This window comes from Cololabis saira, chromosome 23 (assembly GCF_033807715.1).
Source record: "Cololabis saira isolate AMF1-May2022 chromosome 23, fColSai1.1, whole genome shotgun sequence".
NCBI lineage: Eukaryota > Metazoa > Chordata > Actinopteri > Beloniformes > Belonidae > Cololabis > Cololabis saira.
The window spans coordinates 10,213,393-10,235,316 of record NC_084609.1 but is presented as its reverse complement, the minus strand read 5'-3'; the positions used below and the strand labels follow the sequence as shown (position 1 = coordinate 10,235,316).

Sequence of the window (21,924 nt, the reverse complement as noted above, 5' to 3'; positions counted from 1 at the left end):
CTTGTTTGAATTGTAAAATGGGTTTGGCTAAATACAATCTTTGACTAAAACTAGACTAAAAGGATAAAACTTTTAGTCGACTGAAACTTGACGTGACTAAAAGGAGAATGAACATGACTAAAACTAATAAAAACTAAAATGATAGCTTGACCCAAAGACTAGACTACAACTAGAATGGAAACAACACTAGCAGCTAGGGCTGTGCGATTATTCGATTTTAAATCTAAATCGGATTTATTAATCAAGACGATGTTGAAAAAAGGAAAATCGGAAAATCGATTTTCCTTTTTTGCAGCTGGCTGCATGCGTCTAGTCATCTTTGTTTGGTCAAGAAAATAGTAAATGTTGTCACTTTACTAAACTCAAGGAGGATTTACAGTATCTTTCAATTGCACTTCATTCCCAATAGGGAAATTTGTTTGCTATTTTTCTTTAAAAATAAATATAAAATATTTGAAACAATTTATTCCATTGTTTTTTGTAGTTTTACCAAAAAAATCGAAAATCGAAAATCGGGTTTTCAGAAAAAAAAATGTGGGATTTTATTTTTGTCCAAAATCGCCCAGCCCTACTAGCAGCATGACGTGTATGTTGTTCTCCAGGTGATGATGGAGAAGGACGGTTTGATCCAGGAGGCGGCGGGAGAGAACAACGGCCTGAAGGAGGAGCTGCGCTCTCTGCTGGTCCAGAGAGACGACCTGTTTGCTGAACGGGCCCAGCTGTCCGCTCAGCTCCACGGCTATCGGGATGAGCTCAACCAAGTGTTGAGCATGAAGGACTCGCAACACAAACAGCTGCTGGCAGAACAGAGGGCGCGCATTGCTTCTTTAGAAAGGGAGCGCGATGAGCTGCAGAGTCGGCTAAAGGGCCTCGGCAGGGCCGCGGAGACGGAGGGAGAAGCTGCCGTGCAAAAAGTGGAGAGCGAGACTCTCAGTCAGGCGTCGAAGGTGATCGATGCTCCCGGTGCAGAGGTGGAGAAGCTGAGGGAGCAGCTGCAGGCAGCCAAAGCACAAGCCGAGAGCTTGGAGGCAACTCTGCTCAGGGAGCAGCAAGAACGCCAGAGCAAGAGCAAAGAGCTGGCCGAGCTCCAGTGGGAGGGGGGCGTGATGCGCACGGAGTCTGAGAACGCTCAGGAGAGGGTGGCGGAGCTGGCCCGAGACCTGCTGGCCGTGGAGCAGAGGCTGCTGGAGGAGACGGAGACCACCAAGCAGCTGAGGGCCGAGAACCAGTCGTTCGCTAAAGCCATGGCCTCCCTGCAGGACAGCAGGGACCAGGCAGCAAACGAGGCCCGAGAGATGAGTCTGAAACTGGAGGAGATGGGCAGGGCCGGCGGCCAGACGGCTCCCAGCAGCCCGGCAGGCTCCACCGGGGAGGTGTGGGGCCTGAAGAACGCTCTGCAAGCCCTGCAGAACGACAGGGAGAGACTGGTGAGGGAACTCTTCCACACACATCATCATCATTCCTACTGAGATCAGCTATGTGTCTTGATCAGAAGTGTCAAAATTATTCACATTCATTACTCAGGTAGAAGTATAGATACTAGAGTTTAAAAATACTCATGTAGAAGTTGAGTAAAAGTATAAAAGTACTGGTTTCAAAACTACTTAAAGTATAAAAGTAGAAGTAATGTAAGGGGGAAAAAGCCATGAAGGACAAAAGCCATTGAAAATGAATGCATCTTAGTATAATGCAAATATATTAACCCTCTGATGCACAACATGGGTCAAAAGTGACCCGACAGAGATTTTATGTTCTTTATCTTTGTAATAGATTAGTTTTATCTTTTGGTCTTCCAGGTATTCCTCAATTAACTTGTTTTTTATCAGTTAACATCCTTATTTTATTATTTGTTGTCTTACTTTTTGAATAAAAACGTTTTTTGTATCACTACACTTCTAATGCACAACATGGGTCAAAAATGACCCACATTCATTTTCTGTGTTATTTCATGTATGGCTGAGTGTTGCTTTGCTCTGCCTTTGAAATACATGTATTTTATCATCCACTATCCCATGTATACAGTAAATAACAGGTTTCTATTCAGCACTAGTCATTATTTGTATGTTTCTTTTCTTACTTTGTGAACATTCACAACTTTTGTATTCCTACATCAACTTTGCACACATGCACATGCACCTGCATGTGCACCTGGTAGGAACCTTTGACCATGTTTGAAATTAGGAATATAATGACTGCGGACATCTGCTAATCATCACTAATAAGTTGCTTTACCTAAGAAAATATTTGATGACTTGATGACACAGAAAGATAACTGAATTGAGTTTATATACATTACTGAAAGTATTGTGCTTTTGATTTACTTTATCCAGAGTACTGCTTGCAGATTTACAACTGAAATGGTTCTGAGAATGTTGGATGAAGAACCAGATGAGGATGCTATTGGAAGTGATTTTGAGTCTGAATTTTGTGGCCTTGCGGGAGCTGTTTCTAGATCTGCAACAAAATCCAATGTAAAAGCCCACTATGGGGCTCAGGAGATATGAAGATATCTTATCCCTTCATACATTTTGATGACAAGAGGACCAGGGCATTGCGTCACGGAACAGACCACTATCAGTTCTATTTTATTTTACTTTGGTCAACGCATCATTTCATTTTTAGTATAGTATTTTTAGTATATTATTGTCAGATGTGTTTGTGTGTTCCAAAGTGAGAAACATGTTTCAAAAGTTACACAAACGTTACTTTTATGAATGTTTGGTCCAAATCACAACTAAAATAGTTATTTGAAGAAAAATATTGTTATTATATGCCTTCATTTATCTTTAAATCATACTTGGATAAACTGGTAATTTTTGATCCATCTGTGTAAACTTGATATAGTAATACAAAAATGAAGTATATTCAAAAAATAAGGCTGGAAACATATAAATAATGAAGCATGGTACTCAAAAACAAGATATCTAAAGAATATGTGGATTATTGGATACTAAAATACATTGATCTAAAAAGATACAGGAAAGAAAAACTCAGCCTGCATGAGATAACATGGGATATGAATGCGGGTCATTTTTGACCCATGTTGTGCATTAAAAGGGGTGTCCTTATGTTGTGCATCAGAGGGTTAAAGAACCATATATGTGTACTATTGAGCATTAACATGTGTTTCAGAGAGCAGGAGATATGATGACTAGTTGCCTATAAGTATTGTAATGGTGCAAAAAGTCAAACTTCAGAGGCATGTTATCATTTATCCTAACCTTTATTGGAATGTACATCTAAGTTTAGTTGCAGGAATCTGAGGGAACGGATGTAAGAACAAAACTGGACAAGAACATCTGAAACAACCACAACCAAATTCACTCTATCCGGATGGAGCAATTTAACTGGATAGTTTTTTTTAAAGGCCGAAATGAAATAGAGTAACTAGGCTGTTTTTAAAATGTAAGGAGTAAAAAGTACAGATAATTGTGTGAAAATGTAAGGAGTAAAAGTAAAAAGTCGTCTGAAAAATAATTACTCCAGTGAAGTATAGATAACCAAAATTTCTAAGTAAGGTAACGAAGTATTTGTACTTCGTTACTTGACACCTCTGGTCTTGATTTGATTCCTCTCATCGTCTTCCTGTGCAGCTGGACCAACTGAAGACGCAGGCGGAGGAGGTGAAGAAGCAGAAGTCGGAGCTGGCTCGACTGGGAGCAGGGGAGCTGATTAAAGTCAGTCAGGAGCTGTTTGAGGAGAAGAATAAGATTGAAGAAATGCTGGCCGTCATGACGCAGCTAGAGACCGTGGTGGAAATGGGCAAGCAGGAAATAGAGACTCTCAGGTGGCTCCACACTGCACCTTAATTCACTTTGTTAAAGTTGGTTTTGAAATCCGGCACGACTGACCTTTTTAATCTTTTGTATGCGACTTTGTTTTTTTTTTCTCGGCAGGCTGGAGCGCATGGATTGGATGGCTCAAGCAGAGCAGCTCAAGCAACAGACGCTCGCCACGCTGTCGGAGAGGGACCAGCAGCTGCGGCAGCTCGGCGCCATGCTGGAGGAAGCTCACGCGCGGAAACCCAAACTCCAGCAGGAACACTACCAGAGAGAGGTCAGAAACAAAACAAACTAAACACTGTAAATACTTCCCAGCTTTCAGTGGAGGACACAGACGTTGGCTTTAGTGCAGGTTTACTGGACAAATTTAAAATCATAAACCGCACAGATGATGCTGTTCAGTTGCTCAGGTGACATCCTGTAACCGTAGAAAACAGCATAAATGGGTAGTTTAAGGTTAATAAAAGCAATCTGCGTGAGGAAAGCCCCACAAATGTGCATGGAGTCAGACAGGAGTCTCTAATTTACCAAACACATAGGTTTATCTCATTTCACTTGTAGCAACAAATGAGCTTCGTTAGCCCTAACCTGGTTACCTCATCAGGTGAAATTCATAAGATTTGATCTTTTGCTCAGATCAAAACAGGCTGATTCTTGTTTCCCCGCTGCATTTATCCAAACCGGGGGTTGGCAACCCGCGGCTCTTTAGCCCCGCCCTATTGTCTTCTGGAGCTTTTTCAAAATGTTTGATCTTTTTTTCCTTTTTTTTTTCTTTTTTCCTTTTTTCTTCTTTTTTCTCCTTTCTCTCTTTTTCCCTTTTTTTCTCTTTTTTTCTTCTTCTTTTTCAAAATGTTTGATTTTTTTTTTCTTTTTTCCTTTTTTCTTCTTTTTTCTCCTTTCTCTCTTTTTCCATTTTTTTCTCTTTTTCTTCTTTTTTTCCTTTTTTTCTTTTTTTTTTCTCCTTTTTTTTCCTCTTTTCCCTTTTTTTCCTCTTTTTTATTTTTTCCCTTTTTTTCTTCTTTTCTTTCTTTCTCGAAATTTTGACTTTTTTTCTCAACATTTCGATTTTTTTCATGACATTTGGACTTTTTTCTCGAGATTGTATTTCAACATTAATCTCGACATTTCGACTTTTTTCTCAACATTTCGACTTTTTTCTCGAAGTGCATAATGAAAAAAAAATCTTCCCCCAGTTATAACTAATATAGATACATGCAGCATGTGTTGCCTTCATTCTAAGGCTTATACAAGACTTTTCAATTTTTTGCGGCTCCAGACATATTAGTTTTTTGTGTTTTTGGTCCAATATGGCTCTTTCAACATTTTGGGTTGCCGACCCCTGATCCAAGCGGTGTGATTACGGTGACCACAACATCGTTGGTGGGAGCGATTGTTTTCTGCTGCACCAGTTAGACCTGACGTGGCATTAGTGTGTGATTACAGGATAATCCCGACTGGGTTTTAAAAATACATGGCGTGAACGTGGCTTTGAGTTGACTGTACAAATCATTGTGTGAATTTTAACACAATAGCAAGAGCTTTTTTGAGATTCCCACTTCCAAGTCCGAACAAGTGCAGTTGTGGGCAGAGATAGAGATGGAGACGTTGGATAATGTTACTCTAAACTGGGTCTGTGACGTAAAAGAGTTCTGCAGGTGTTTGATGATTGACATGTTTTCAGACTTGGGTGACCCCAAACAAACTATCAGTGTTCAGGTTTTTGAATGAGTAGTCACTTCAGGTGCTCAAATAAAAGTTTAATATCTTAATATCATCCCACGATTCCCCCACAGGCCACTGAGGAGAGGGACAGCGCTCCCGGAGCCCCTCAGGAGCGGAGCAGCATCCAAGACCGGCACGCCCACGTCACTGAGCTCAAGGACCTTCAGCAGAGGTGACGTATGGACTAAACTTAACTTTAACCCTTGGGCTGTCTTCGGAAGGAAGGAAGGAAGGAAGGAAGGAAGGAAGGAAGGAAGGAAGGAAGGAAGGAAGGAAGGAAGGAAGGAAGGAAGGAAGGAAGGAAGGAAGGAAGGAAGGAAGGAAGGAAGGAAGGAAGGAAGGAAGGAAGGAAGGAAGGAAGGAAGGAAGGAAGGAAGGAAGGAAGGAAGGAAGGAAGGAAGGAAGGAAGGAAGGAAGGAAGGAAGGAAGGAAGGAAGGAAGGAAGGAAGGAAGGAAGGAAGGAAGGAAGGAAGGAAGGAAGGAAGGAAGGAAGGGAGAAAACAAGGAAGGAAGGGAGAAAACAAGGAAGGAAGGAAGGAAGGAAGGGAGGGAGGGAGAAAACAAGGAAGGAAGGAAGGGAGAAAGGGAGGGAGGGAGGGAGGAAGGAAGGAAGGAAGGGAGAAAACAAGGAAGGGAGGGAGGGAGGGAGGAAGGAAGGAAGGAAGGAAGGAAGGAAGGGAGAAAACAAGGAAGGAAGGAAGGAAGGGAGGGAGGGAGGAAGGAAGGAAGGAAGGGAGAAAACAAGGAAGGGAGGGAGGGAGGGAGGAAGGAAGGAAGGAAGGAAGGAAGGAAGGGAGAAAACAAGGAAGGAAGGAAGGAAGGGAGGGAGGGAGGAAGGAAGGAAGGAAGGGAGAAAACAAGGAAAGAAGGAAGGAAGGGAGAAAACAAGGAAAGAAGGAAGGAAGGGAGAAAAGAAGGAAGGAAGGGAGAAAACAAGGAAAGAAGGAAGGAAGGGAGAAAACAAGGAAAGAAGGAAGGAAGGAGAGAGCAGGAAGGAAGGAAGGAAGGAAGGAAGGAAGGAAAGAAGGAAGGAAGGGAGAAAACAAGGAAGGAAGGGAGAAAAGAGGAAGGGAAGAAGGAAGGAGAGAGCAGGAGGAAGGAAGGAATGGATGGAGAGGGGAACGAAGGAAGGGAGAAAACAAGGAAAGAAGGAAGGAAGGGAGAAAAAAGGAAGGAGAGGGAAGGAAGGAAGGAAGGAAGGAAGGAAGGAAGGAAGGAAGGAAGGAAGGAAGGAAGGAAGGAAGGAAGGAAGGAAGGAAGGAAGCGAAAAAACAAGGAAGGAAGGGAGAAAAGAGGAAGGGAAGAAGGAAGGGAGGGAGGGAGGGAGGGAGGGAGGAAGGAAGGAAGGAAGGAAGGAAGGAAGGAAGGAAGGAAGGAAGGAAGGAAGGAAGGAAGGAAGGAAGGAAGGAAGGAAGGAAGGAAGCGAAAAAACAAGGAAGGAAGGGAGAAAAGAGGAAGGGAAGAAGGAAGGAGAGAGCAGGAGGAAGGGAGGAATGGATGGGAGGGAGGGAGGAAGGAAGGAAGGAAGGAACGAAGGAACGAAGGAAGGAACGGGGTCATTTTGACCCGAAGACAGTACAAGGGTTAAAAAAGGTAAAGTGACAAGACTTGACCTCCAATAACAGACTTTCTGTAAATCAGGCTGGAGGAGGAGACGCAGCAGCGGATCGCCGTCGAGGAGCAGCTGGTGGCGACACAAGATCGACTTCAACGGTAAGAAGCGTGACAGCAAATGCTGTACGAGATCTCCTAGTGTAATAAAACCCCTTTTTCAGCAGCAATAAACTCGTCCAAATCTGTTTTTATTCTTCGTTTTTAGTCACAGTCAAGCTACATGGCATCCACAAGAAGGGGATCAGTCAGAGACGGCGGTTTTTATCGAGCCGTCGGACGCATCCTTAACTCGAGTAAGTCTGTAAAGATGTGGAGGTCAGAGTGAAGACTTAAGAGCTGAGTTTTTTTCGTAACCTCCTGTTTGTTCCGTTCACAGACTCGTAGAGGGGGTCCGGGTGTGATGCGGATGCTGCGAGTGGCTTTCTGCTCTCGCCAGCGTACTCCTCTGCTGCTCAGCCTCTATCTCCTCACCGTGCACGTCCTGCTGCTCCTGTGCCTGGGAGGATTCCTCTGAAACCAGCTCCTTTTCACTAATCGGAGAGAGGCAGGCTACAAAAACAGAAAGAAAAAAAAAAAAAAAAAAAAACACATGCCTAACTTCAGTAATATTTATATTGTTACATGTAATAAATTAAGGAAGGGTACAAACGATATTCCGCTTGCAAATGTTGCACTTTACCGGACCTGATCTTTCAGCCAAAGGATATAGATTTATAGGGAGGTGTTGTTTAAAATCTTTGGCCTTGGGAGACTTTGGACATGACGTGGTTTCAAAACACAACAAGAAAGGATGTAAAGGGACAATGTTTTAATATTAATTTTATTTTAACAAATGCCATAGGTTGAGGGTACAATTTTCTTTCATAATCAGGTGTGTGCCTTTAGGTTTGGACACATTTTGGAAAATACTTTCTGTTAGACTATCTTGTCACGTATGCATTAATTTCATTTCTTAAACGTCCAAAAAAAGTGTTTTTTTGTTTAGTTTTTTTTAAACACCCAAAATAGCCACTGATATGTCACTTGATATTGTCGTGTTTTAGAACTCAAAGGGTGAAATAGTTTCCTATTTTTTATTTTTTTTGTTTCGTTTATGTCCTCTCTTCCTTTTTGGGGGGATTTTTTTCCCTTTTTTGTGACATAAAATTCGATATAACATGTGGATTAATGGTTATTTAGCCCCCGCTGAGATGAACAGAAATGGACAGTGTGTTAAGGTGAAGCCACGACATTAACGGTTAATCAGGGTAAGCCTTTATCCTGAAATAATCTCTCTCTCTTTTTTTTTTCTCTTCAGTAAACCTTGATTTCCAGGTTTTGTTGTCATAGTTTGCTCCTCGTATTCTCTTATGCACAAACCGGAGCACAGTGCAATTTCTCGTCTCACATTCCTGTACATTTTTGAAAAATTCCTGTTTTCTCTTGAAAAAACTCCCCATCATATTAATATTTATACATGTGAACGTGATAAGTATGTGAGTTGGATTATGGGTTTTCCCTCTAACATATCCAGTGAATTCAGTGTCCGTTCTTCCTTTAGCACATATCTAGTTTAAAGTTTGCATTGAGGTGTTTCTGGTCAGGAGAAGTTGCCTTCAGGTGTCATGTTTCAGCGTGGGTGCATTCCAGTAAGTCAACACTGCTGTTTTCTTTCTTTCCTCAGCCGTCCCATGAAATTAGATGTAGCATCATTTAAAGAAACAAATGGCCTTCCATCCTTGTGTGTTAACATGTGACCTTTGTTTCATCACTGTTTGTTTGTAAAACGGCTTTTCTGAATTCACGTTTTTTCACCCCTTGTTCATCCCTACATCGTCAGTTACTGCTTTAAAGGGCTGAACAGAAATTTATCATGTAATTTAAGTTTTGGTTTGGACCAGAAACCGGACGTGGCAACGATTTATATAAATCTTTAATAGTACAAGAGAAAGAAGAGGAAAATGTAACATCTTTGATTTAAATTAAAAGTTTGGTTGTTGGTTTTTAGTTCAGACAATAAAGGCTATCCCTATATTGTAAAATAATAATCAAATATAATTGTCTTCTCGTTAGAGTGTCTGTTGACTTAAACCCTCTGTCAACTTTCCTGAAAGCTAAAAAAAATGAAAATGGAGCTCTGATGGAAACCAGCCAAGACAAGTGATACAATACTGTGATATTTTGAACTGCACATGTTTAAATACTGGTTAATGGGACACTAAAATCCTTTTTCTTTATGGTAAAGTCAAGTATATAAACACGTGCTTACTGCTGACACAACTGAATCAAACTGTATTCAAAGCTTTTATTAAAGGATGTTTTTAAGTGGATGTGAAACGTGGGTGAATCTGTCCAAAGGCTTGTGGGTTCTTTGATTAAAACTGTTTTATTTTTAATAATGTAACACTGATAAGTTATTAAACAATAAAGGTTAAACATGTCATTTGCATTTGTAAATGTAGTTTGTAGACATTTAGCATTTTTGGTTTGATAAATAGATTATTGCTAGTAGTTTAATATAAGATTAACTAAAATTAAAACTTGAGAAAAAAATCTTAAGTGATTTTACAGTAGTCAAAATTTGAAGTAGGAGTTTTAAACTCTGTTCTTGTTTTAGGACAACTTTGATTAAATGTTTTATCCACTTCAAATGTTGACCACTATATCCAGTACTCGAGATGAGGGGGGATGGCATCCCCCCTGAAATAAAAACGGTCCAAATCATCCCCCCTCTCCATCCCTTATGTCATTTCATCAATGAATGTGGTTTTACTGCTATTTCAACATTTAAAGTCATCACCAGAAAAATAACTTATTTGACAATTTTCACCTGTTTCAAGTACATTTTCACTTGAAATAAGTAGGAAAATCTGCCAGTGGGACAAGATTTATCTTCTCATTACAAGCAAAAAAATCTTGTTCCACTGGCAGATTTTTCTACTTATTTCAAGTGAAAATCTACTTGAAACAGGTGAAAATTGTATTTTTCCAGTGATGAGTCGTGTTTTAAGTGTAATGAGATTTTTTTTTACTAAAATGAGACATTTTAACTAGAAATAAGAAAAATATTCTTAAGATTTAGAGTTTTTGCAGTGATCCATTTTACTTATCCTGTGAAGGACAGAGTCATATTGATAAGTTCAGAAAACTGTTTTTTATTGTTGTGTTTTGATGTATTAGATGTAGTGGATATTTAAAGCTTACAGAAGGCTGCATTTAACTGCTGCTATGTCATTCTTGCAGTATTTCTGCAGCTGTTTTGGTCAGTTATATTATTTGTAATATATTATATTATTTGTAATCAGCTGTCCCCATATGATAAAATCCACCATCCCCCCTGATTTTTTTTTTTTACAACTTGAGTACTGACTATATCCACACATGCACTATTATTATTTTGTGTTGTAATCCATTTGCAACTGATTAAATCAACCATCTACTTTAAGTTCTCTTCGTTGACACTATAAAATGATACGAGCATGTAAATACAATGCGCCACTCATAAGTTAAATCATCTTTAAGTGGTGTGAAACAATTGCAAAACATCACGTGCCTCAAACTCATCAACTTCTGAATTTCCGAGGGCACGTAAACGCACCTTGGGTTTAATTTGAAATGTTTTGGGGTTTTTTTTAAATAAAATGTATGTACATTTTTTCTTTCTTATACACTTCTTGTTTATATGCAATAGTAGTGCGTCATAACTATCTGGAATTGATTATTGAATTATTTTTAAGAAGCGCGTTCACGAGGATCCGCGTTCACTCTTCTCATCACCCGCGACCCGAGAGAAGCGTCAAAACGACTTTATTATAATAATATCCACCTGCACACGGAAAAACCCCGCAGTAATTAAAAAGGTACTGTGTTGGACTTTTCTTCTAACTCGCCGTTCTGCATTTGTTTGTGCTGTATTGTTATTATAATAATTATTATTATATCTGCTGTTTAAGGAAGTTGATCCAGTCTGAGCAGAACTGTGCAGTTGACGATCTAAATGCTATTCAATCTCTATTTCTGTTGGCAAAAGATTAATAAGTGACAAAACAGTGCAGTAAAGCAAGAAGTTTTATGGTATAAACGTGTATTTTGTGTCCAAACTTCAAATTGTGTCTTGTACTATAATCATAAACACACCTCTACTTCTGAAAAGAGCAGTGTCATCAAATATATAGGTAAAATAAGAATACTTTGTTACAATCAACAAAGAAATAACCTCATCTGAAGTTAATTATCTGTTGTTAGACTGTTGTTTTAAGTTTTATGAGGTTAGGCCCTCCAGTGTGTTGAGTTTTAGGGAAATAGAGTTTCAAGTTGATGTTAACTTCCTTTTTGAGACTTCAGCAAATAGTGGTCTGTGTATTTTGTTTCATTTTAATCATCAAACCAGTGACCACAAGTAACATTTAGGCCCTGACCCAGCAGGTTTGATCGTGTCCGGTTACACTAACACAAAGATGTGAAGTGCTCAGCACATCTGGGCTCTTTGGTCTGGTTTTATTGTGTTCCATCTCCCCAGATGTGGAAGTCAGTAGTGGGCCACAATGTGAACATGAAGGTGGCTGCGGAGGGGGACGACTGGGAGACCGACCCTGACTTTGAGGTGATTTATTCTTCTTCCCGGGTCGTGCATCGCTGGGGGTCTTGGTTCAGACCTGACTGGGCTTTTGTGTGTTTCAGAATGACGTCTCGGAGCAGGAGCAGAGGTGGGGGGCCAAGACCATCGAGGGCTCCGGTCGCAAAGAGCACATCAGGTGACGAGGAGTTTGTTTCGGGGTGGAAAAAGTGCACAAAAGATGAGGACGAATGCAGGTTATGTTGTGCTGCGTTGCAACAGGAAGAGGAAGTAAGATCAGAGCAGTCTGCCAGGCACCAAGTCTGTCCTAATATGGGTAATATATGATGATGACATGGACGGTGAGATTTAAAACCCCGCTGACGGGCTGCACTTGTATATGTACGAGTTCAGAAGAGAAACTGAGTATCTAAGAATCTAGTTTACTTATTGGACCCAGTCCTCATCATCAAACCACCCAGCGCCAGTTCACAACAAAAGTCATCTCAAGGCAGTTTACAGAGAAGAGAAATGAATTAAAATCCACGCCTACTGGATACAGGCCTGTTAAAATCAAACTATATTCCATTTTAAAGCCACTATGAGGGGGAAAAAATGAAATGTATTCCCAAAGACACTTCCAGCAGAACCAGGCTGAGTAAGAGCAGTCATCCAGCTCGACCAGCGAGAGGGTTACAGCTCAGCAGTCACATCAGCAAACACAAAGACATCCCTCCACTGAAGATTGCTGTAAGACGAAGAACAAAAAAGGCCAAATGTAAATGTATATGAAGAATGAAGAAAGCAGAGGGCGTCTCGGACTAGAGCAACATAAATAACGGCTGGTTTAAAGTCACCTGAGTCAGCCTCTTACTATAATCTTAATTAAAAAGGAGAGTTTCAGGCCTAATCTTCAAGGTAGATAAATCACAAACCGGTTCCACGCAAGAGGAGCCTGAAAACAAAACAAAAAAACTAAGCCTCTGCTTCCTGCTCTACTTTTAAGAAACTCTAGAAACCACAAGTTAGCCTGCAGTCTGAGGGCAAAACGCTCTCTTGTGTATCAGTTTTGCCCTTTTAGGGCCTTTATGCGAAGAATTAAAAATGATGTCCTCAACTTCTCAGACAGCCACTGAAACTTGTTTTATTTGTCAACTAAAGAGCAAGGGCCTCATTTATAAAGCTCGCTTGCGCACAAAACAGGGCTTGAAAGATGCGCGAGCCACCTTCTACGCAAAGGTTGGGATTTAAAAAGAAAAAACTAACCGAAAAATGTGTGTATCTCTACGCCAACCCTGACCCTAGCGCACAAACATTTTGAAGATATGGGGAACTGGCGACGCAGGCGGTGAGGTGGTGAAATGAAGCCAGATTCATGTCATACTCTTAATGTCATCACATATCAGACTTATAGATCCATGTACACCCAAGCCGGTGTTCTGCCGCGTTGTCCTACCTCGGCAGAAAATACTACCGTACCATCCCCGTTTCTTTTATCTCAGTTTCTTTTTTTTCAAAGGCTTTTTCATGCAAATAGACGATTTAACAGCAGGAAGTCAGAAAGTGCTTCACATAGATCTATGTGTGCGACACTTTGGCGGAGGAAAAAAAAAACGTCAAATCACGCTTCCACATAGATAAATGTTGATGTCTATGTGGAAGCGTGATCTGACGGGGTATTTTCATCTGTCAAATCATCCTACCTGCATTTATCTATGTGGAAGCGTGATCTGACGAGGTACAAATCATCCTACCGGCACGGCGTGCCAAAAACTGATTGCCTGCCAGAATCTGATTTCTCCCCTAAAAATGGGTCTTTTCACCTGCCAAAAATTGATTGAAGGCCAAATACAGTTAATGAAAGGTTGTTTCTACCTAAATATGATTTGATCTCATTCTTGAGCTTCATAATCTGAAAATCTGACGTTTCAGCGCTATCGCTAAACGGGCTGCTGTGCGCGTTCCCGCAGCCAGAAATCAGATTCTGGCAGGCAACTCACTCGCTTTATTTTTGTTAGTGATGCCATTACTGTGACCACCAAATAATGTGGTTTTCCTGGCCTCCACCTCATTCACAACATCTCGATCTCAGTCTCCGTGAAATTTTGTGGCACCGGCACGGTTACCTGGCTCGACACGTCTCATTCATCCTGACGCGCAGCAGAAACAGGCTGCAGGAAGCCGCTGCGCATGCTCAGCAGGCTCTTTTATATGCAAATACAGTCATCATGTAGTTTGCATTGCCATTTATGGTATGAAGTGGGCGTGTAGAGGGCGGGATATGAGGCGAATTCACCTGCGCAACCTTCCAGCTCGACTGTGATTTATAAAGCGAACATTGCGTGCAGATGTGCGTGCACGCGGTTTTATAAATCCGGATTTTTATTTGCGCCCGCCATTTTCGGCTTTTGGGTTTACGTGCACTTTTAGTAGGAATCCTACACACTCTTTTATAAATGAGGCCCCAAGTAGGGATGGGCGGTATGGACTAAAAAATGTATCACGATAATTTCTGGCATTTATCCCGATAACGATAAAATTGACGATAAAGAAAAAACCAATTCAACCTTTGTAACTATAAATCTATCACCACATTCAGTCTTTGGAGCCCCTAAAACACTGCTCTAAAAGAATACTAAATGCTACTAAACTACACCAATTAAATTGAATTAATAAAAACTAATTAAATGAGTTACACCTGCAAAACTGGAATAACTCAAGCTCCTCGCTCTCAGATCCGCCTTCCGCATTTCTTTCTTTCTTTCTTTCTTTCTTTCTTTCTTTCTTTCTTTCTTTCTTTCTTTCTTTCTTTCTTTCTTTCTTTCTTTCTTTCTTTCTTTCTTTCTTTCTTTCTTTCTTTCTTTCTTTCTTTCTTTCTTTCTTTCTTTCTTTCTTTCTTTCAGGCTCATATCTTTCTTTCTCTTTCTTTCAGGCTCATTTCTTTCTTTCTTTCAGGCTCATATCTTTCTTTCTTTCTTTCAGACTCATTTCTTTCTTTCTTTCTTTCAGGCTCATTTCTTTCTTTCTGGCTCATATCCTTCCTTCCTTTCTTCCTTCCTTCCTTCCTTCCTTCCTTCCTTCCTTCCTTCCTTCCTTCCTTCCTTCCTTCCTTCCTTCCTTCCTTCACGTACACGTACACGTACGTTGTCGTTTCGTTTTCGTTATCGTTTTTACCACGAGATGACAAATTCTTATCGTGGGGAATTTTTTTGACGGTATATCGTGAATGGTAAAATATCACCCATCCCTAGCCCCAAGTCAATAACTGATGTTCCTCACAGTACGATGCTTGAGCCCGGACATTTAGTTTCCTGCTCCAGTAGGATGCCAGGGCCCACTACCCCAGCCTTAAGACCTGACCGTGGCTCTGGGGGTCTCTGCTATAGACCAGCAGTCAGGATAGTAGAACTTGGATGGCCTGCAGGTTGATACTTGTGTGACCCTCCAAGGATGCTCCTGACCCATAGTTAGTGGTGGTTCTGGGATGCTGGATGATGCTGCAGAAAGCTTAGTGCGTTCCACAGCATCTCCAGACTATTTCAGTGCTGCCACATGTGCTCAGACTGAACCTGTGCTCATCTTTGGGGCAGACAGTCACTGGTGATCTCTAGTGAATCAGCCTTCATGGTACTGGAGGACTTTGTGCCTTCATATTCTGCTCATGAAGTCTGCGTCTGACATTTCTGACACGATTGAGCAGATATCGGTTCAGCTCTTGTTGCTTTATCCTCAAAACCCTTTTGGGTCGTGCAGGAAGAGACTTCAACTAACAGTTTCAAGGGAACTGAACATTCACCAAAAATATAAACGGTTTGGACCTTTGTCCTTGTTCTGTCTCAGCAGAAGGTTTAATGGAGTTAACGTGCAGTTTTTCTGTATTTTGACTGAGAAACAGATAAATGACCAACATTGGAATACAGGACCAAACTGAGACCATCTTCGTTTGCATCAAACTGATCTCAGCGTCTGTGTGTTGTTTCTCTGCAGTGTTGCAGAGCTAAGAAACAAGGTCGCTGCAGAGCACGAGCAGGTGAAGCAGAAGGATCAGACCCCCAAAGCCTCATATGGCTACGGAGGCAAGTTCGGGGTGGAGAAGGACCGGATGGACAAGGTTTGCTGATTCCTACTCTTGATGAGCCCATCTACATCGGTTCTGTGTTTCATTCTCTCCTTTACGTTTGGCGCTGATTGTAAATCTTGTAAATCCTCCAGGCGGCTCTGGGTCACGATTACGTGGCACAGGTCGAGCAGCACTCCTCCCAGAAAGACATGGCAAAGGGATTCGGTGGGAAATTCGGTGTTCAAAAAGATCGTGTTGACAAGGTGAGAAATACAAACGCAATCTTTACCTCCAGTTCAGTTAACAAGAGATTTGATGGCTGAAATAAGATCATGAGTTAAATAATTTAGATATGACTGAAGAGCAACCATAAATATGTCTCGTTTGTCATTTATCTTGAAGATTAAATGCCATGTCTGTGTTATCTGTACAGTCTGCCATGGGCTTTGAATACAAGGGAGACGTCCAGCAGCACAGCTCCCAGAAAGGTTGGTCCGCTGTTCATCTACTTAAGTAGTAGTAGTAGTGTTTATTTTCGAATATGATAAGTAGTAGGGCTGGGGATCGATTCAAATGTCAAGAATCGATTCGATTCCGATTCTGAAGATTCAGAATCGATTATCAAGATTTGATTCGATCCGATTCGATTCCGATATTGATTTGTGTTAGTGTTATTAAAACAGTTTTTTGAGCTGTTGCATGAATTATATGACTGTAGTTATGCAAAATATTACTACTAGTATTATATTGAGATTAAACAGCAAGTATTGCAGCTAATGATGCTGTAAGGACCAATCAGCTCCCAGAATGCTGATAGAACTGCTTTCAGAAACTTCATGTGGGTCAGAATTACCAAACAGATCCAGGGAGGAAACAGAGACGGATGAAATCAGTTTTATTTTTTCCCACATTCCGTTTTTATTTGTTCCATTTTCGGTTTATTTTGGTTTTTAATTTTTGAGAATTTGGTTTTTAGCATTTTTTGCAAATGTAACCCCAAGACAGTATATGAAGTAATGAAATATAGACAATTTATGCAATTATAACCTAACATTTTAATGTTTTCATACCTTTAAACATATTTAAAGGCAAAAACATGGCACCAGTTATTCTCGTGTCCAACAAAACATAACTTTTTTGGGGATAAACAAAAAAATAACCAAAAGTTGTAATGTAATGATGAAAAGAAAATACATAAATAAATAAAAGAAAATAAAAAAATAAACCAGGCCTAATAAGTAGATATATGAATATCTACTTAACACTGTAACCTGAAGTTTACAGTTTGGAAAAAGACTACCTTTGTTTTCCCCCATTTTTGACTGAGAGGTTATCTGGTTGTAGATGGATTTTAAGGCACAACTTCAAACACAAGAGCCTTGTTGTATAACACCAGGGGTTAAAACTAAAAAAAACTAAAGAAATGAGTCATGGCATCAGAAAAGGTGGACCTTTACAAGTCTGGCTCATGTTCAGGTATAGGGCTGTTCGATTTTGCCCAAAAATAAAAACTCTATTTTTTTCTCTCAAAATCCGATTTTCGATTACGATTATTTTGTGAATTGACAAAAGGCAAAGAAATGATTTCAAATATGCTGTTTTTTTATTGAACATTTGCCCCATTGGGCTTTAAGTGTAAACTTTGCTCTTATTAAACCAAAAATGAATGAATAAAGTGCAAAACTCTGTAAAATAAGTTGTTGCAAACATACAGTAAGTTATATTTCCAATTAAATAAAACAAGACATTTTCTAATTAAACTAAACTGGGTCTTTGCATGCTAAATAATAATGCAACCCATGAAGGAGGTAGAGGTGTGTAATGTCAGTCATTACATTTGCTATTCACATTTGCAAGTTTTTTGCAAGGAACACGAGCCGGTCTACCGCATTGAGGGATGCCCGGTGGCATGTTACAACGCCCCCTCCTACACTAAAGAGCCTCTCCGATGGGGCACTTGTCGCAGGTATTGAGAGGTATTTCCATCAATCATTAATATGTGTGCAGACAAGGTAAAAAAAAAAAAAAAAAAAGGGAAAAATCGATTTTACGATTTTCACGTTTTAACATCGTTCTAATTACATAATCGCGATTACGATTTAAAATCGATTAATCGAACAGCCCTATTCAGGTACAATTTCCAGAGACTTGAAGGTCCTATGTTGACCTGTTCAAAAAACAAAAAGAAAGAAAAGAAGCCTAAACATCACAGTAGCTGAGATGAAGATGCTTCAGTGCACATTTAGTCCCAGAACAAACAGTGAAAGACCTCTTAAAGATATTGGCACCAGGAAGATGTTGCCATCGAGCTGAAAGCCAGTTTAGCGAGGAGACTTGGATGTTCATCTACGGAGGTCTGTCCCGTGGTCTGCTGTGACTGAACCGTTTAGGGGGGAAGGAGGAAGCTTGCAGGCCGTAGAACAGCTTTCCAGCTGTGAAGCATGGCGGTGGAAGCATCATGATGTTGGGTTGCTTTCCTGCTGGAGGGACTGGTGCGCTTCAAAAGATAGATCGCTTCATTGAGGATTACGTGGAGCAACATTTTAAAGGGTCTCATGGGTCTTCCAAATGAATAATCGTCCTAAAAAGGTGTCCAGTAAGTTTCTGAGCGGCTTAACGATGACGAAGTGAAGATATTTGAGAGACGGCTGCAAAGATGTGCCGTCAGTTCTGCCCAAAATGTTTCAGTCAAAGTTAACAGCTTAAATGCAATTCTACCAAAGAAAAAAAAGGGAACCTCTTATTGTTCTGATATTTTCAAAATAAAAGTGAGTCATCTCTTTGTAGAAGTTTCTTCCTCACAGACTGTCTCACTCGAGATTTTCCTCACGATTCACTGTTTTTGTAGATTACTCGAAGGGGTTTGGAGGAAAGTATGGCGTTGAGAAGGAAAAGGTGGACAAAGCAGCGCTGGGTTACGACTACAAAGGCGCGACGGAGAAGCATCAGTCGCAGAAAGGTGAGTTCACGCTGTAGAAATCTGCAGTTTCACTCACATGCTTTACTCTGAATCTTTTTTTTTTTTACTTGACTAGACTATGCCAAGGGATTTGGAGGGAAGTACGGAGTGGAGAAGGAGAAGGTGGACAAAGCTGCCGTTGGTTACGACTACAAAGGAGAAACAGAGAAGCACCAGTCACAGAAAGGCGAGCCAAACTGGAAGCTTTAATCAGTTCTGACTGCTGACTGTTTTTTTTTTTTAATATATTATTTTTTCTTTTCAGATTACTCAAAAGGATTTGGGGGGAAGTTTGGAGTTGAGAAGGAAAAGGTGGATAAAGCAGCTCTAGGTTATGAGTACAAAGCTGAGACGGAGAAGCATCAGTCGCAGAAAGGTGAGTGACAGTCGGCGGATGTTTGTGAAACCTGAGCCTTCGGAGGAGCTTCAGGCTGACGAAACGTTCCTCTGTTCAGATTATTCAGCAGGTTTCGGGGGTCGTTATGGAGTACAGAAGGACCGCATGGATAAGGTAACCATCAAAGATCATTGATTATGTAATCTGCTCAGAAATACTGCCATATTTATAATGCAAGACATAGAATAATGGAAGTGAGAAGTAGATGAAGCTGCTGTTTGTGATGTGGATCAGTTTTCCTTCAATCCAGGATCCACTGTTTTAGATATTTCCCTGGATTGAGATGATGGGATCTCAACATCAGCGTATTACTATTATTATAATTATAATAATAATAGTATTGTTATTGCTAATGATCCAACGTGTAAAACATGCAGGACAGGTGATCCTGAGAAACAAAACTATTTTAGTCTGAATTGACTGAAGACTAAATTGCAAAAATGAATATTTTATAAATAACTAAAAAGCATAAAGACAAAATTAAAAGTTTGGACAGCTATTAACTTAAGAACACCTCCAGCATCTTTTAAGTCTTTCAGCTCATTTTTTATTGCATATTCTTGTTCCCTGATTCTTGGTTTAAATCCTTGTGATTCTTCATGTTTAGGTTAAAAACCTTTTTTTTTTCTGCTATATAACTGAGCCATTTAGGTTTTTTTTTCTCTACCAGACATGTTCTGACTTCAACAAAAAAACAAATCACGAACAGTCGACCTGAACCTAAATATTAGAGAGATGCCCTTCAGGAAATCCTGGGCTTTTATCTCCACGTTTGCGTTTTGTGGTCAGGGAGGTTCGGATTCAGCCCAATGTTTGTTTCAAAACATTATTAGGTTTTGCAAACCTGAAATACTGAATTTGTGAAGATGCAGGAAAGATCGAAGTGAAACCTCAACTTCACCTCGAACCTTAATGACCTGTTTTTAATTAGTTTTCTATCACAAACTACTGGATTGGGACTTCGGAGTTCTAAGAGATTGTTTACACTGAGAGTTGAGAGAAAACATCATTTATGAATTAAGGTTTGAATTTTCACCTGGTTTGTAAACGTGAATAACCTGTCAGACTTAATGAGATAGAACTCTTTACATGACACATTGGACAGTTTTCTGAGAGGATGACCAAACTTTGCTTAATTAGCAGCCAGAGATGAGCAATCAATTCTAAAATTGTAAATTTTGATTCATTTTCTGTTTCATCAATCTAATCTCAGGAATGTTACTGAACCAAAATCATTATGGGGGAAAAAAAGATTTTGAAAATTTTAACTTAAATAAATGATGCTGTAAATGCATGTCTTTCTCCACATTTAACCTCTAGAGTGCTGTCGGCTTCTCAGACATGGACTCCCCGACCTCGGCGTATGAAAAGACACAACCTCTAGAGGCCTGTAAGATCCCACAACGCAATCACTCATTCTTGTCATTTTTTACCAGAAATACAACTGCAGTTGCTGCTTCTGTGCTGCGTTCATGTTAAGTTTTTGTCTGGTTCCTGCAGCCAGTGCGGGCGCGGGGAAACTGAAGGCTCGTTTCGAGAGCATGGCCAAGGCCTCGGACGAGGAGAACAGGAAGAAGGTGGAGGAGGAGCGAGCGAGAAGACAAGCCAGAGAGAGCAGAGAGAGGGAGGAGGCCAAACGCAGACAGCAGGTTCGGCCGGGACGCATTTGAACGACTTAGTCGGTGAGTTGTTCTCGGTGCACAAGCAAGTGACGAGGCGTTGTCGTTGTCTGCTTTAGGAGCAAGACACCAGAGAGGAAGAGTCTCACCCACTGCCTGCTGAGCCTGAGGATCCAGTGTACGAAATGCCGCCACCAGATGGTGCAGAGTCCGACATGCCGCCACCAGATGAGGATCCAGAGTCCGACATGCCGCCACCAGATGAGGATGCAGAGTACGACATGCCACAAGAAACTCAACACATGCCAGAGATACAAGAAATACCCGAGCTGGAGGTGAGTCCCACACATCCCATTATGCAGGTGATTTGAGTCGAGTATGGATACAAGAGGGGTATGAGGGGAAATCTTAGATGTGCAATCATGTAAGCTGCGGTTTTCCCATTTTTCAGGGTGAACCAGAGTACGAGGAGCCCCCAGTTTTGCCCCCGCGCTCAGAAGATCCCCCCGAACCAGAAATCCCTCCTCTGCCTCACAGGTCAGCAGCCGTGGATGAAGATCAGGGAGAATACGAAGAACTTCTTGAACGACCTCCTCCTCCTCCTGCGCCGACAGGTCTGCTTTTGAGGAAAAACCTTCAGATAAACCATAAGCCTGTTGCTTTAAAAACGTATTAATCTCTGGTTTGTTTGCAGCGGTGGAGGACGTCTATGAAGAGGTGGCTGAAGGCCAGAGGGCAGTTGCAATTTATGACTACGAGGGAGGTACGTCACACTCTCTAAGACTATGTAATCATTAGGTTACAACTCTGTTTAAATGTTTCACTCTTGTGCATCTTATGTTTTCACACAGAGGCAGATGATGAGATCTCTTTCAACCCGGATGATGTCATCACCAACATAGAGATGATTGACGAGGGCTGGTGGAAGGGACAATGTCACGGAAAAGTCGGGCTGTTCCCGGCCACTTATGTCCAGCTCATTTAGACACAAACTGTTTTGTTCTTTTACATTTGCTTCACAAAGTCGATTTTCTTAAGATTGTTTAATACAAATGCTTTTTTTAATTCTGTATTTATATACAAAATCATTTCATGCTGTATTTCACTGAGATCTGAAGATGCAAAGGCCAAAGAACTTCACTGCAATGAACTTACAGTTACAGGCAATAAAACCACTTTTAACAAAAGTTGTTGGATATTTTTTATCCAATCTGAATCATTTCTAATTGGAAATTAG

The 21,924-nt window shown here is 40.7% G+C and overlaps 2 protein-coding genes across 2 annotated transcripts in view; both read left to right on the top strand.

Moving 5' to 3' along the window:
- The window catches only part of golgb1 (golgin B1), a 31,509-nt gene extending 21,977 nt beyond the window's left edge, over window positions 1-9,532 (top strand). Inside the window, exons 14-20 of the mRNA XM_061714814.1 lie at window positions 603-1,427; window positions 3,594-3,787; window positions 3,897-4,056; window positions 5,576-5,676; window positions 7,146-7,217; window positions 7,324-7,411; window positions 7,495-9,532. Of these exons, the coding sequence (XP_061570798.1) occupies window positions 603-1,427; window positions 3,594-3,787; window positions 3,897-4,056; window positions 5,576-5,676; window positions 7,146-7,217; window positions 7,324-7,411; window positions 7,495-7,632 (1,578 nt within the window). The 3' untranslated portion in view covers window positions 7,633-9,532. The remainder of the gene's footprint in view (window positions 1-602; window positions 1,428-3,593; window positions 3,788-3,896; window positions 4,057-5,575; window positions 5,677-7,145; window positions 7,218-7,323; window positions 7,412-7,494) is intronic.
- A 1,290-nt stretch (window positions 9,533-10,822) lies between these two features.
- Window positions 10,823-21,868, top strand: hcls1 (hematopoietic cell-specific Lyn substrate 1). The gene is made up of 16 exons (XM_061714815.1): window positions 10,823-10,957; window positions 11,617-11,700; window positions 11,778-11,851; window positions 15,640-15,763; window positions 15,865-15,975; window positions 16,146-16,200; window positions 18,561-18,671; window positions 18,748-18,858; window positions 18,937-19,047; window positions 19,127-19,182; window positions 20,389-20,458; window positions 20,569-20,717; window positions 20,807-21,022; window positions 21,139-21,301; window positions 21,382-21,450; window positions 21,539-21,868. The coding sequence occupies exons 2-16, from the start codon at window positions 11,617-11,619 to the stop codon at window positions 21,670-21,672; spliced, it is 1,638 nt and encodes a 545-aa protein (XP_061570799.1). The 5' UTR covers window positions 10,823-10,957; the 3' UTR covers window positions 21,673-21,868.
- Window positions 21,869-21,924: the final 56 nt, after the last annotated feature.

Coding starts and splice junctions, on each gene's coding strand:
- hcls1 (XM_061714815.1), top strand. CDS start 11,617: ATGTGGAAGTCAGTAGTGGGCCACAATGTGAACATGAAGGTGGCTGCG. Junction 16,201..18,560: donor GCAGCACAGCTCCCAGAAAG/GTTGGTCCGCTG, acceptor CTGTTTTTGTAG/ATTACTCGAAGGGGTTTGGA. Junction 18,672..18,747: donor GAAGCATCAGTCGCAGAAAG/GTGAGTTCACGC, acceptor TTACTTGACTAG/ACTATGCCAAGGGATTTGGA.